The sequence below is a fragment of the Numida meleagris genome, unplaced genomic scaffold (genome assembly GCF_002078875.1).
Source record: "Numida meleagris isolate 19003 breed g44 Domestic line unplaced genomic scaffold, NumMel1.0 unplaced_Scaffold404, whole genome shotgun sequence".
Lineage (NCBI taxonomy): Eukaryota > Metazoa > Chordata > Aves > Galliformes > Numididae > Numida > Numida meleagris.
In genome coordinates, this window is record NW_018364624.1 from 26,434 (window position 1) to 39,604 (window position 13,171).

Sequence of the window (13,171 nt, forward strand, 5' to 3'; positions counted from 1 at the left end):
AGGGATGCTGAGGTGGGACAGCTTGTCATCCCATGGGAAACCCCACATTCCACTGGTTCGGGGAGGAAGACTCACCCAATGCTTCAGTTTGTTTCACTGGAAAAGAAAGAGAAAAGCAACGCATGATGAGAGGAACATCTCATGCTACAGCTCATACGGGCAGCACATGTGAAGAAAAATTTGGAAGGGAGACTCACCTGATGTTATAGCTTGCACAGCTGGAAAAGAAAGAGAAGAGCAGTGCATGGTCAGAGGGGACAGCTGCTCATCCCACGGCAATACCGTGGGGCGACCCTGAATTCCCTCAGTCTGGGGAAGGGGACTTACCCAACTTTCCGTTTATTCCCTCTGCAAAATAGAAGCAAAGGAAATGCATGGTCAGAGGGGACAGCTTCTCATCCCACGACTGCTCCCACGCCCAGACCCCAAATCTTTTTGTTCTGGGAAGTGGCCAGTGAACACTTTGGTCCCAAGAAGGAATTAAAGCAATGGGAAGGAACGGATTGGGGAAGAGAACTGCACATGGATCAATCAGGATCAACACCTCCAGCAATCTCAAAACATCCAACAACCCCAACTCATCCCATGACCCCAATACATCCCAAGGCCCCACAGTTCCCATGGCCCCAACCCATCCCATAAACCCAGCACTATGCAGTCTTCTATCAGTTCCATTCAAGGCACTTTGGTGGTGGAAGGGGCTGCAAGGACTCACTCACCCGCACTCTGCCACTGCAAAACAAAGCGGAGGAAGAGGTGGTCAGCAGGGCAGCTTGGTTTCTGGGGACGTCTCCAGAGGCCCTGGACCTTCCCACCTGCCCCACGCTCCAGCCACGTTCCTGTCTTCCCACCCACACCCCTATTCATTTTTCCCTTCCTTCATTCCCAAAAACAAGGGCAAACGTTATTGAATGAGCACTGGGAATCTCAGGGAAAATCTCCCTTCCTCGTCCTGTGTACCTGCATGGACAAGAGCTGAGCACCCCCTCGACCATCCCTGTCCCTCCCAGCACCTCCCTGTGCTCCATCCCCTATGCTCTCAGCTTACCTGCCATTATGATGAGAAAAACACTGATGACAAGCAGAAGTGTGAGGGCCACAGCCAAAGACAGCCTGCATGGATAGACAATCTGGGAACAGGGATCTGGAAAAAGCCATCAGGAGAAGGGTTCCATTCCCATTGCCATGTGTGGAAAAGCAAGAGTCAGACTTGGGAGATGCCAGAACGCAAAGGGGCAGCAAGCAGGGAGCAGTGACGCAAAAAGGCAGCATCCCCAGACTGGCACAGGTGGAGGAGCTGCTCAGCAGCCTGTGCCCACTGCCACTAAGCCATGAAGAAACCCATCCCAGAAACCCAACCCAACCACCTCGTCCATGCAGATCCATCCCCAAATCACACCGTGCGCCCGCTCCAACCCAAGCATCTCCTGGAACAACCCAGCCCCAACCTCTTTGAAAGGCGCCTGTCCTTCAGCACTCCATGCATGGCCATGAGGATGAGGATGGACAGAGGTGGTGGTGGGACACACAAACCCAGCGACACGTGGAGGCATCACCCCAGCCACTGACCTGACACCTCCAGGTTCACCACAGCTTCTGCACTGTCAGCACCATCTTCCACAATGCATCTATACGAGCCGCTATCGGAGGAGGTGACGGCAGTGATGCGCAAATCCAGGTTTCCATCAGAGAGACCTTCCCTGAGCAGTTCTGTCCTCCCTTTATATTCCTCCATCTGCTCCCGGTCCACTCCATTTTGGTAGTGGTGCACAATCTCAGCGGACCGGTTCCGGCTCCATCTGATGTCCAAGCTCGAAGCATTCTTGCAAGGGGACAAGTGGCAGCGCAGCACGACGTCCTGTCCCACGACGGCAGTGACAGGGAGCCTGGGTGCCACCACCCTGATTTGAGCTGTGCAATGAGAAGGGCACGGAGAGACACTGAGCTGCTGCCTTTGTTCATGTGTGGGCAGGGAGCAGCACAGGGGGAGGTGGGTGCGTGCTGCATCCCATGTGCAAGAGCTGTAGAGGGAGCAGGAGAAAGTGGGGAAGGATTCCTGGGTGTGGGAGCCCACTCACAATGTGTGGAGGAGGTGAGGAAGAGACAGAAATTCTACCCAAAATCACACGTTTCATGGAAGAACCAAAGTGAAAGTGAAACTGAAGTGGGGCTGAATGTTCGGCTTGAGTCCTCCCTGCCCCACGGTCCCTCCCCCACCCCACAGCAACACCTGTGGCAGGCACAGCAGCCCCCCAGGACTCCTACCTGATCCCGGGTGGAGGAGGAGCAGAGCGAGGAGATGAGGCAGGAGGCTCCTCCAGGGGAGGGCGGACCTGGGGTGGTTGCAGCCTGATCCAAAGCGCATCTGTGGTGGAGAAGAGGGTGGTGGAAGGAACTGGGCAAAGGAGAGAGAGGAAGGAGACTGAGAAGGAGATGATGGAGAAGATGGGGAAGAAGGCTGGGACAGAAGATGGGGAAAACGTTTGTGAAGAAAATGAGGGAAGAAGCTGCAGGAAATGAGAGCTGGAGCAGATCAGTTTTGCAGCGGAGTCTCACGCCTGGGTCCGTTTGAAGAGGGTCTAAATTGCAGCCAAAACCCATGGAAATGGAGCTCTAAGAAGCAGAGGGGGAGCGATGCAGCCGTCCCAGCTGCACCCCGGGCAGCACAGTGGCTGTGATGAGGGTGGGCAGAGGGAGGAGGGCTGGCATCACCCCCCCGTGCATACAAAGGGGGGCCCATGGAGCGCGGCCAACGGGAGTGGTGCAGCAGAAAGACTTGGTGCTGCCAATAGTGCAGGCTGGGGGATGAAGATAGGGGGTGCAGGCATGGGGTGCAGGCGAGGGCTGCAGGATGGGGGTGATCACCCGCCCTGCCCCATTCAGGCAGGAGGAAGGGAGCTTGGGGACCTCAGGGCTGGAAAGTAGTGAAGCTGGGAAATCTGACAGGGTCACTTGGCCCTCCAAGGAGGGATGTCAAGTAGGAATCCCATTATTGCAGCGCATGGTGCATGGGGGATCGCTGCACCCAGCGTGCACCCGGGGGCAGTGGTGGCTGAAGCTCCGTAGGCACAGCGTGTTCTGAGACATCGGTTCCATATCGTCCCACCCCGCTGAGTGTGGGGTATCAAGCATGGGGAGCTCCGGGCCCCTTCTGGTGGATGAAGGCCAGTCGTCATCCTCACCAACGCTCAGAGTGTTCCTCGCTGTGCACTTCTAAGCTTTAAGGGGAGGTAGTCCCATTAGGCCCCTGCTGGCATTGTGTTGAGCTGAAGCGTCTGCTCCGCGTCCTTATCTTTACCAATGAGACATCTGTCCTGCTCTTATCTTTACTGGACGGCACCTTCTCGCCGCCTCACTCCAATGAACGCGTTGCCCAGGGGGTGCTGAGTGCTCTGTCCCTGGGGGCATTCATGGCCAGGCTGGATGTGGCCCTGGGCAGCCTGGCCCAGCATTGGCAGCCCTGCCCGCAGCAGGGAGTGGAACTACGTGGTCTTTGAGGACCTTTGCAACCCAGACCATGCTGTTTTTCTATGAAACCTCCAAGAAACCCCAAGAAATCCCATGGAATCTCCCCATACCCTGAAGAAATGCCATAAGATCCCATAAAATACCCCCAAAACTCCGTGAAATCCTCCACAAAACCCCAAGAAACCCCCCACAGTTTACAGGGGCCTGTAACACTGCCAGAGCATTTCCCGGGAGCTGGTGGTGCAGGATTATGGCCTGGAGCAACTGGGGGAGGTGGGAGCTTGATCTGCGCTATGCCCGCGGTACAATGGTTTCTTTGCTCATTTGGGATTTTTAAGTAACCAAGCATTAATGCAGAAATGAATCTGTGTTTGCCCCTGTGACACCCCCACAGCCCCACTTCCCACGGTGGTGGACTGCGGGGACCAGGAAGGGTTTGTGGGGAAGTTGGGAGATTCTTCACGTGGGGGATATTGCACAGTGCAGTTGGGACATGGTATTGGTTTTTATTTTCCAGTTTGTGTGCATTTTTTGTCTATTAAGTTGTTTTTGTGCTTTTTAGCTTAATGGAGGGAGCCTTGTTCTGCTGGGAAAGCAGTGCATGGTGAGCAAGGTCGGCTTGTTATGCCGTCGGCAGAGCCCACGTTCCTTTGGGGCCAGGATGAAGACTCATCCTGTTTCGCGGAACCAAACGCCCAAGAACTGATAACGATCAATATTCCATTACCATCAACACGTATCCTTTACTGTATCACAAGAGAAAACAAGGTTAACACCCAAAGCAGTTTTCTACCTTTGCTACTGTGTGCATGCTTGTATTTACAAAAGCGTTACATATTCATTAGATTTCCACAAAGGCTGACACATGATCATACTATTTCCCCAAATGTCCCACCCTTTTCCAGGATCTCTGTCTCCACCCGTTTTCTTCCTCTCTATGGTTTCTTTCTTCCAACTGGATTGGAGTTGGAGGTGGTGCATCCTCAGTTAGGTGTTCCCTCAGGCAGCTTTGTGTCCCAGCAGTGCAATGCAGGTGTTCTCACTCAGTGCAAACTCTGCCTCCTCTTGTTCCCGTTGTGGATTTCCTTGTTGGCTTCCCATTATGGTGGTGTTGTTATCCAGTGCAATCAGCTCCTGCAGTAAGCGTAACTCCTGTGGTTATTGCGAGGCGCAGTTCATCTCTCAATCCAATTCTTCAGATGTTTCCTCTGGAAAAGAAAGCAAAAGCAGGGGATGCTGAGGTGGGACAGCATGTCATCCCATGGGAAACCCCACATTCCATTGGTTTGGGGAAGACTCACCCGATTGCTTTGTTTCTACCACTGGAAAGGGAAGAGAAAAGCAACACATGATGGGAAGAACATCTCATCCCACAGCTCTAACAGGCAGACCCCCCCCCCAATTTTTTTCCCATGTCTGATCCCATGGGAAGACCCCGAATCTCTTTGGTTTGGGGAGGGAGACTCACCCAACTCCTTGTCCCTTCTCTCTGCAAAGGAGAAGCAGAAAAAATGCAAGATGAGAGGAACATCAAATCCCAGAGCACCAGAGGCAGAAGATTTAAAATTAATAAAACTTTGAAGGGAGAGTCATCTGATATTGCAGTTAGTTACGCAGCAAAAAAAAAAAAAAAAAAAAAAAGAGAAGAGCAGTGCATGCACAGAGGGGACAGCTGCTGCTCATCCCACAGCTAATGCCATGAGGAGACCCTAAATTCCCTCAGTTTTGGGAAGGAGACTTACTCAACTCTGCATCTTTTCTCCCTGCAAAATAGAAACAAAGAAAATTCATCATCAGAGGGGACAGCTGCTCATTCCATGGCTCATGCCATGGGGAGACCCTGACTTCCTCAGTTTGGGGAAGGAGACTTACTCAACTCTGCATCTTTTCTATCTGCAAAATAGAAGCAAAGTCATGGTCAGAGGGGGCAGCTGCTCATCCCAAGGCTAATGCCATTGGGAGACCCTGACTTCCCTCAGTTTGGGGAACGAGACTTACACAACTCTTCGTCTTTTCTCCCTGCAAAATAGAAGCAAAGGAAATTCATGGTCAGAGGGGACAGCTGCTCACCCCACAGCTACTGCAATGGGGAGACCCTGAATTCCCTCAGTTTGGGGAAGGAGACTTACTCATCTCCTCGTCTTTTATCCCTGCAAAGAGAAGGAAAGGAAATTCATGGTCAGAGGAAACAGCTGCTCATCCCACAGCTACTCCCATGGGGAGACCATGACTTCCCACAGTTTGGGGAAGGAGACTTACTCAACTCTTCGTCTTTTCTCCCTGCAAAATTGAAGCAAAGGAAATTCACCGTCAGATGTGACAGCTGCTCATCCCATGGCCAATGCCATGCAGAGACCCTGACTTCCGTCAGTTTGGGGAAGGAGACTTACTCAACTCTGCATCTTTTCTATCTGCAAAACAGAAGGAAGGGAAATTCATGGTCAGAGGGGACAGGTGCTCATCCCCCGGCTAATGCCATGGGGAGACCCTGACTTCCCTCAGTTTGTGGAAGGAGACTTACCCAACTCTGCATCTTTTCTCCCTGCAAAATTGAAACAAAGGAAATTCATGATCAGAGGGGGCAGGTGCTCATCCTACAGCTACTCCNCAGCTAATGCAATAGGGAGACCCTGAATTCCCTCTGTTTGTTGAAGGAGACTTACCCAACTCTGCATCTTTTCTCACTGCAAAATAGAAGCAAAGGAAATTCATGGTCAGAGGGGACAGCTGCTCATTCCACAGCTAATGCAATAGGGAGACCCTGAATTCCCTCTGTTTGTTGAAGGAGACTTACTCAACTCTGCATATTTTCTCACTGCAAAATAGAAGCAAAGGAAATTCATGGTCAGAGGGGAAAGCTGCTCATCCCCTGGCTACAGCCATGGGGAGAGCCTGACTTCCCTCAGTTTGGGGAAGGAGACTTACCCAACTCTGCATCTTTTATCCCTGCAAAATAGAAGCAAAGGAAATTCATGGTCAGAGGGGACAGCTGCTCATCCCACGGCTCATGCCATGGGGAGAGCCTGAGTTCCCTCAGTTTGGGGAAGGAGACTTACCCAACTCTTCATTTTTTCTCCCTGCAAAATAGAAGCAAAGGAAATTCAGGTTCAGAGAGAACAGATTCTCATCCCATGGCTGCTCCCATGCCTAAACCCCTAATCTTTTTGCACTGCTAAGTGACCAGTCACGATTTTGGTCCCAAGAAGGAGTTAAACCAATGGGAAGTAATGGATCAGGCAGGAGTTATGCACGTGGATCAATCAGGATCGACACATCCAAAAAAATCAGATCATCCCATGGCCCCAACACATCCCAAGGCCCCAAAGATCTCATGGCCCCAACCCATCACATAGACCCAGCACTCTGCAGTCTTCTATCAGTTCCATTCAAGGGACTTTGGTGGTGGAAGGGGCTGCAAGGACTCACTCAGCTCTCTGCGCGGTTCCGCTGGAAAACAAAGCAGAGGAAGAGGTGGTCAGCAGGGGAGCTTGGTTTCTGGGGACATCTCCAGAGGCTCTGGACATTCCCACCTGCCCCACGCTCCAGCCACGTTCCTGTCTTCCCACCCACACCCCTTTCCTTTTTCCCCTTCCTACATTCCCAAAAAGAAAGGCAAACGTTATTGGAAGGGCACTGGGACTCTCAGGGAAAATCTCCCTTCCTCCTCCTGAGTACCTCCACGGACAAGAGCTCAGCACCACCCCGACCATCCCTGTCCCTCCCAGCACCTCCCTGCGCTCCATCCCCTCCGCTCTCAGCTCACCTTGCTTCCTATGGAGAAAAACAATGATGACAAATGACCCAAGCAGAAGTGTGACGACCACAGCCAGAGCCGCTGCCCAGGAACGGGTGATCTGGGAAAAAGGATCTGGAAAAAACATCAGGAGAAGGGTTCCTTTTCCATTGCCATGTGTGGAAAAGCAAGAGTCAGACTTGGGAGATGCCAGAATGCGAAGGGGCAGCAAGCAGGGAGCAGTGAGGCACAATGGCAGCATCCCCAGACTGGCACAGGTGGAGGAGCTGCTCAGCAGCCTGTGCCCACTGCCACTAAGCCAGGAAGAATCCCATCCCAGAAACCCAACCCAACCACCTCATCCATGTAGATCCATCCCCAAATCACACCGTGTGCCCGCTCCAACCCAAGCATCTCCTGGAACAACTCAGCCCCAACCTCTTTCAAAGGCTCCTGCCCTTCAGCTCTCCATGCATGTCCATGAGGATGAGGATGGACAGAGGTGGGGGAGGGACACACAAACCCAGCGACACCTGGAGGCGTCACCTCAGCCACTGACCTGACACCTCCAGGTTCAACACAGCATCTGCATAGTCTGCACCGTCCTGCACAGTGCAGCTGTACGAGTCGCTATCGGAGGAGGTGACGGCAGTGATGCGCAAATCCAGGTTTCCATCAGAGAGACCGTCCCTGAGCAGTTCTGTCCTCCCTTTATATTCCTCCATCTGGTCCAGGTCCACTCCATCTTGGTAGTGGTGCACAATCCCACCGGACCGGTGCTGGATCCATCTGATGTCCAAGCTCCGAGCATCCTTGCAAGGGGACAAGTGGCAGCGCAGCACGACGTCCTGTCCCACGATGGCAGTGACACGGGGGCTGGGTGCCACCACCCTGATCTGGGCTGTGCAATGAGAAGGGCACGGAGAGACAGTGAGATGGTGCCTGCGTTCATGTGTGGGCACGGAGCGGCACAGGGTGAGGTGGTGCACACTGCATCCCATGTGCAAGAGCTGTAGAGGGAGCAGGAGGGAGTGGGGAAGGATTCCTGGGGGTGGGAGCCCACTCACAGTGTGTGGAGGAGGTGAAGAAGAGACAGAAATTCTACCGAAAATCAAACATTTCATGGAAGAACCAAAGTGAAAGTGAAACCCAAGCGGGGCTGGGTGCTGGGCTTAGGTCCTCCCTGCCCCATCTCTGCTCCCCCACCACACAGCAACACCCGTGCCAGGCACAGCAGCCCCACAGGACCCCTACCTGATCCCAGGTGGAGGAGGAGCAGAGCCAGGAGATGAGGCAGGAGGCTCCTCCAGGGGAGGGCGGACCTGGGGTGGTTGCAGCCCAATCCGAAGCGCATCTGTGCTGGAGAAGAGGAGGGGGGAAGGAACTGGGGAAAGGAGAGAGAGGAAGGAGACTGAGAAGGAGATGATGGAGGAGATGGGGAAGAAGGCTGGGACAGAAGATTGGGAAGAATTTTTGGAAGAAAATGAGGGAAGAAGCTGCAGGAGACGAGAGCTGGAATGGATCAGCTTTGCTGCGGAGTCTCACGCCAGGATCCGTTCTTAGAGGGTCTGAATCATGACAAAAACCCACAAGAAAGCAGCTCTAGGAAGCTGGGGGGGAGTGAGGCAGCCGTCCCAGCTGCACCCTGAGCAGCACGGAGGCTCTGATGTGGGTGGGCAGAAGGAAGCAGGCTGACTTCCCCCTCTGGGGGGAAGAGTAAGGGGCCCAGGCAGTGCAGCCAACAAGACGGGAAACAGGAACCAGAGCTGTGCATTGGAAGGGCTTGTTGTGGCAGACAGCACAGGCAGGGGTGCAGGCAGGGGTGCAAGCTGGGTGTACAGACAGCGGGTGCAGGCAGGGCGTGTAGCAGGGAGATGCTCTTCAAGTAGCGGTGGATGATCCACCCTCCAGCAGTCAGATAGGAGGAAGGGACCTCAGGGAGCACGAGGGATGGAAACAAGTCCTTGTCTGGAGCTGCAGGCAGAGCGCCTCTCAGCCTATCCCACCTCCCCAGGTGCCCTTGTGTCCTAGACATGAGGCTCTGGATCTGGAGGGACAGGAGGATGAGGATGTGGATGAAGGTTCCTCCACATTGGAGGGGCTGCCTGGGACAAGTCGGACTGCGCCCCGTATCACCACATCATCAATCAGGAGAAAAAGAAGGGCTGTCATCATAGGGGACGCCCTTCTGAGGGGAAGCGAGGGCCCGATGCACCGCTGGGATCCGTCCCGTAGGGAAGTGTGTTGCCAGCCTGGAGCCTGGGTGAGAGATGTCACTGAGAGCATCACCTGCTTGGTAAAGCCCTGTGATTATCACCCACTGCTGGGTTCTTCACACCATCAATGATGAGGCATGAAGCCAGGAAATCCAACGGGGTCACTCGGCCCTCCAAGGAGGGATGTCGAGCAGGAATCCCGTTATTGCAGCGCTGGGTACACAGGGGATCACTGCACCCCATGTGCACCCGGGGGCAGTGGTGGCTGAAGCTCCGTAGGCACAGCGTGTTCTAAGACATCGGTTCCGTATCATCCCGCTCTGCTGAGCGTGGGGCATCAAGCGTGGGGAGCTCCGGGCCCCATCTGGTGGATGAAGGCCAGTTGTCATCCTCACCAAGGCTCAGAGTCTTCCTCGCTGTGCACTTCTAAGCTTTAAGGGGAGGTAGTCCCATTCGGCCCCTGCTGGCGTTGTGTTGAGCTGAAGCGTCTGCTCCGCGTCCTTATCTTTACCAACGAGACATCTGCCCTGCTCTTATCTTAACTGGACGGCACCTTCTCGCCACCTCACTCCAAGGAACGCGTTGCCCAGGGGGTGCTGGGTGCTCTGTCCCTGGGTGTGTTCATGGCCAGGCTGGATGTGGCCCTGGGCAGCCTGGCCCAGCATTGGCAGCCCTGCCCGCAGCAGGGAGTGGAACTACGTGGTCTTTGAGGACCNTTCATGATCAGAGGGGGCAGGTGCTCATCCTACAGCTACTCCAATAAGGAGACCCTAACTTCCCTCAGTTTGGGGAAGGAGACTTACCCAACTCTACGTCTTTTCTCCCTGCAAAATAGAAGCAAAGGAAATTCGTGGTCAGAGGGGACAGCTGCTCATCCCATGGCTTCTGCCATGGGGAGACCCTGAATTCCCTCAGTTTGGGAAGGACACTTACTCAACTCTGCATCTTTTGTCTCTGTAAAATAGAAGCAAAGGAAATTCATGGTCAGAGGGGACAAGTGCACATCCCACGGATACTGCCATGAAGGGACCATGACTTCCCTGAGTTTGGGGAAGGAAACTTACTCAACTCTGCATCTTTTCTCTCTGCAAAACGGAAGGGAAATTCATGGTCAGAGGGGACAGCTGCTCATCCCTGGGCCAATGCCATGGGGATACCCTGAATTCCCTCAGTTTCAGGAAGGACACTTACCCAACTCTGCATCTTTTCTCTCTGCAAAATAGAAGCAAAGGAAATTCATTGTCAGAGGGGAGAGCTGCTCATCCCTTGGCCAATGCCATGGGGAGACCATGACTTCCCCCAGTTTGGGGAAGGAGACTTACTCAGCTCTTCATCGTTTCTCCCTGCAAAAAACAATCAAAGGAAATTCATGGTCAGAGGGGACAGCTGCTCATCCCATGGCGATTGCCACGGGGAGACCCTGAATTCTCTCAGTTTGGGAAGGACACTTACTCAACTCTGCATCTTTTATCCCTGCAAAATAGAAACAAAGGAAATTCATGGTCAGAGGGGACAGCTGCACATCCCATGGCCAATGCCATGGGGAGACCCTGACTTCCCTCAGTTTGGGGAAGGAGACTTACCCAACTCTGCATCTTTTCTCTCTGCAAAACGGAAGGGAAATTCCTGGTCAGAGGGAACAGCTGCTCATCCCACAGCTACTGCCATGGGGAGAAGATGACTTCCCTCCGTTTGGGGAAGGAGACTTACCCAACTCTGCACCTTTACTAACTGCATGGTAGAAACAAAGAAAATTCACTGCCAGAGTTCACAGCTGGTCATACCATGGCTGATGCCATGGGGAGACCCTGACTTCCCTCAATTTGGAGAAGGAGACTTACCCAACTCTGCATCTTTTCTCCCTGCACAAGGGAAGAATAGGAAATTCATGGTCAGAGGGGAGAGCTGCTCATCCCACGGCTANAGCTGCTCATCCCACGGCTACTGCCATGGGGAGAGCCTGACTTCCCTCAGTTTGGGGAAGGAGACTTACTCAACTCTGCATCTTTTGTCTCTGCAAAATAGAAGCAAAGGAAATTCATGTTCAGAGGGGACAGCTGCACATCCCATGGCCAACACCATGGGGAGACCCTGACTTCCCTCAGTTTGGGGAAGGAGACTTACCCAACTCTGCATCTTTTATCCCTGCAAAATAGAAGCAAAGGATATTCATGGTCAGAGGGGACAGCTGCACGTCCCACTGCTATAGCCATGGGGTGACCCTGAATTCTCTCAGTTTGGAAAAGGAGACTTACCCAACTCTGCATCTTTTCTCCCTGCAAAGAACAATCATAGGAGATTCATGGTTAGAGGGGACAGCTGCTCACCCCATGGCTCATGCCATGGGGAAACAGTGACTTCCCTCAGTCTGGGGAAGGAGACTTACTCAACTCTGCATCTTTTCTCTCTGCAAAATTGAATGAAAGAAAATTCATGGTCAGAGGGGACAGCTGATCATCCCACTCCTATATCCATGGGGAGAAGATGACTTCCCTCTGTTTGGGGAAGGAGGCTTACCCAACACTGCATCTTTTATCCCTGCAAAAAAGAAACAAAGGAATTTCATTGTCTGAAGGGACAGCTGCACATCCCACGTCTACTTCCATGGGGAGACAATGACTTCCCTCAGTTTGGGGAAGGAGACCTACCCAACTCTTCATCTTTTCTCTCTGCAATATAGAAGGAAAGGATATTCATCGTCAGAGGGGACAGCTGCTCATCCCCTGGCCAATGCCATGGGGAGACCCTGACTTCCCTCCTTTGGGAAAGGAGACTCACCCAACTCTGCATTTTTTCGCCCTGCAAAATAGAATAGGAAATTCATGGTGAGAGGGGACAGGTGCTCATCCCTTGGCCAGTGCCATGGGGAGACCCCAACTTCCCACAGTTATGGGAAGGAGACTTAGTCAACTCTGCATCTTTTCTCTCTGCAAAACGGAAGCAAAGGAAATTCCTGGTCAGAGGGGACAGCTGCACATCGCATGGCCAGTGCCATGGGGTGACCCTGACTGCCCTCAGTTATGGGAAGGAGACTTACCCAACTCTGCTTCTTTTGTCTCTGCAAAATAGAAGCAAAGGAAATTCAGCGTCAGAGGGGAGCGATCCGCATCCCACGGCTTCTGCCATGGGGAGACCCTGAATTCCCTCAGTTTTGGGAAGGACACTTACTCAACTCTGCATCTTTTCTCTCTGCAAAATAGAAGCAAAGGAAATTCATGGTCAGAGGGGAGAGCTGCTCATCCCATGGCCAATGCCATGGGGAGACCCTAACTTCCCTCAGTTTGGGAAAGGAGACTTACCCAACTCTGCGTCTTTTCTCTCTGCAAAATAGAAGCAATGGAAATTCATGGTCAGAGGGGTCAGCTGCTCATCCCACGGCTACTGCCATGGGGTGACCCTGCATTCCCTCAGTTTGGGGAAGGAGACTTACCCAACTCTGCACCTTTAATAACTGCATAATAGAAACAAACAAAATTCAACGTCAGAGGGGACAGTTCCTCATCCCACTGCTATAGCCATGGGGAGACCCTGACTTCCCTCAGTTATGGGAAGGAGACTTACCCAACTCTTCGTCTTTTCTCCCTGCAAAATTGAAGCAAAGGAAATTCATGGTCAGAGGGGACAGCTGCTCATCCCACAGCTTCTGCCATGGAGAGACCCTGAATTCCCACAGTTTGGGGATGGAGACTTACACAACTCTGCATCTTTTCTCTCTGCAAAATAGAAGAATAGGAAATTTATGGTCAGAGGGGAC

General features: G+C 53.0%; 3 protein-coding genes across 43 annotated transcripts in view; all 3 read right to left on the reverse strand.

Moving 5' to 3' along the window:
• LOC110391564 (myelin-oligodendrocyte glycoprotein-like) lies at positions 1-3,109 on the reverse strand. Of its 6 annotated transcripts, none has more exons than XM_021383498.1 (8): positions 2,557-3,109; positions 2,266-2,395; positions 1,570-1,911; positions 1,049-1,144; positions 720-732; positions 328-461; positions 198-218; positions 1-96 (listed from the first exon to the last, which is right to left on the reverse strand). In XM_021383498.1, the coding sequence occupies exons 1-8, from the start codon at positions 2,599-2,601 to the stop codon at positions 26-28; spliced, it is 852 nt and encodes a 283-aa protein (XP_021239173.1). In that variant the 5' UTR covers positions 2,602-3,109; the 3' UTR covers positions 1-25. The 6 variants fall into 6 exon arrangements, with proteins under 6 accessions (XP_021239173.1, XP_021239174.1, XP_021239176.1 ...); XM_021383499.1 differs by having other exon boundaries at positions 2,266-2,365; positions 2,557-3,107; XM_021383503.1 differs by having other exon boundaries at positions 76-96; positions 328-348; positions 2,557-3,103.
• A 1,082-nt stretch (positions 3,110-4,191) lies between these two features.
• Positions 4,192-13,171, reverse strand: part of LOC110391559 (myelin-oligodendrocyte glycoprotein-like) — a 25,598-nt gene continuing 16,618 nt past the window's right edge. For 3 of the 35 annotated variants that reach the window (XM_021383495.1, XM_021383492.1, XM_021383491.1), the window contains 9 exons: positions 11,411-11,431; positions 11,259-11,279; positions 11,128-11,148; positions 11,001-11,021; positions 6,394-6,414; positions 5,990-6,010; positions 5,859-5,879; positions 5,728-5,748; positions 5,381-5,618 (listed from right to left, as the gene is read on the reverse strand). In XM_021383495.1, the coding sequence (XP_021239170.1) occupies positions 5,575-5,618; positions 5,728-5,748; positions 5,859-5,879; positions 5,990-6,010; positions 6,394-6,414; positions 11,001-11,021; positions 11,128-11,148; positions 11,259-11,279; positions 11,411-11,431 (212 nt within the window). In that variant the 3' untranslated portion in view covers positions 5,381-5,574. Of the gene's footprint in view, positions 4,791-4,936; positions 4,958-5,209; positions 5,232-5,380; positions 5,619-5,727; positions 5,880-5,989; positions 6,011-6,117; positions 6,284-6,393; positions 6,415-10,350; positions 10,372-10,608; positions 10,630-10,739; positions 10,761-10,869; positions 10,891-11,000; positions 11,022-11,127; positions 11,149-11,258; positions 11,280-11,410; positions 11,432-11,541; positions 11,563-11,672; positions 11,694-11,803; positions 11,825-11,934; positions 11,956-12,065; positions 12,087-12,195; positions 12,217-12,454; positions 12,476-12,585; positions 12,607-12,716; positions 12,738-13,171 lie in introns of those variants that run through there. The other 32 variants (XM_021383493.1, XM_021383490.1, XM_021383474.1 and 29 more) reach the window with 31 other exon arrangements.
• Positions 6,394-9,359, reverse strand: LOC110391567 (myelin-oligodendrocyte glycoprotein-like). Of its 2 annotated transcripts, XM_021383507.1 has the most exons (5): positions 8,456-9,359; positions 7,761-8,102; positions 7,232-7,336; positions 6,895-6,915; positions 6,394-6,545 (listed from the first exon to the last, which is right to left on the reverse strand). In XM_021383507.1, the coding sequence occupies exons 1-5, from the start codon at positions 8,553-8,555 to the stop codon at positions 6,502-6,504; spliced, it is 612 nt and encodes a 203-aa protein (XP_021239182.1). In that variant the 5' UTR covers positions 8,556-9,359; the 3' UTR covers positions 6,394-6,501. The 2 variants fall into 2 exon arrangements, with proteins under 2 accessions (XP_021239182.1, XP_021239181.1); XM_021383506.1 differs by having other exon boundaries at positions 6,394-6,915.

Coding starts and splice junctions, on each gene's coding strand:
- LOC110391564 (XM_021383498.1), bottom strand. CDS start 2,601: ATGGGTTTTGGCTGCAATTTAGACCCTCTTCAAACGGACCCAGGC. Junction 1,912..2,265: donor CCTCCTCCACCCGGGATCAG/GTAGGAGTCCTG, acceptor CTCATTGCACAG/CTCAAATCAGGGTGGTGGCA. Junction 219..327: donor GGGAATAAACGGAAAGTTGG/GTAAGTCCCCTT, acceptor TTTCTTTTCCAG/CTGTGCAAGCTATAACATCA.
- LOC110391567 (XM_021383506.1), bottom strand. CDS start 8,555: ATGCGCTTCGGATTGGGCTGCAACCACCCCAGGTCCGCCCTCCCCTGG. Junction 8,103..8,455: donor CCTCCTCCACCTGGGATCAG/GTAGGGGTCCTG, acceptor CTCATTGCACAG/CCCAGATCAGGGTGGTGGCA. Junction 7,337..7,760: donor GTTGAACCTGGAGGTGTCAG/GTCAGTGGCTGA, acceptor TGTTTTTTCCAG/ATCCTTTTTCCCAGATCACC.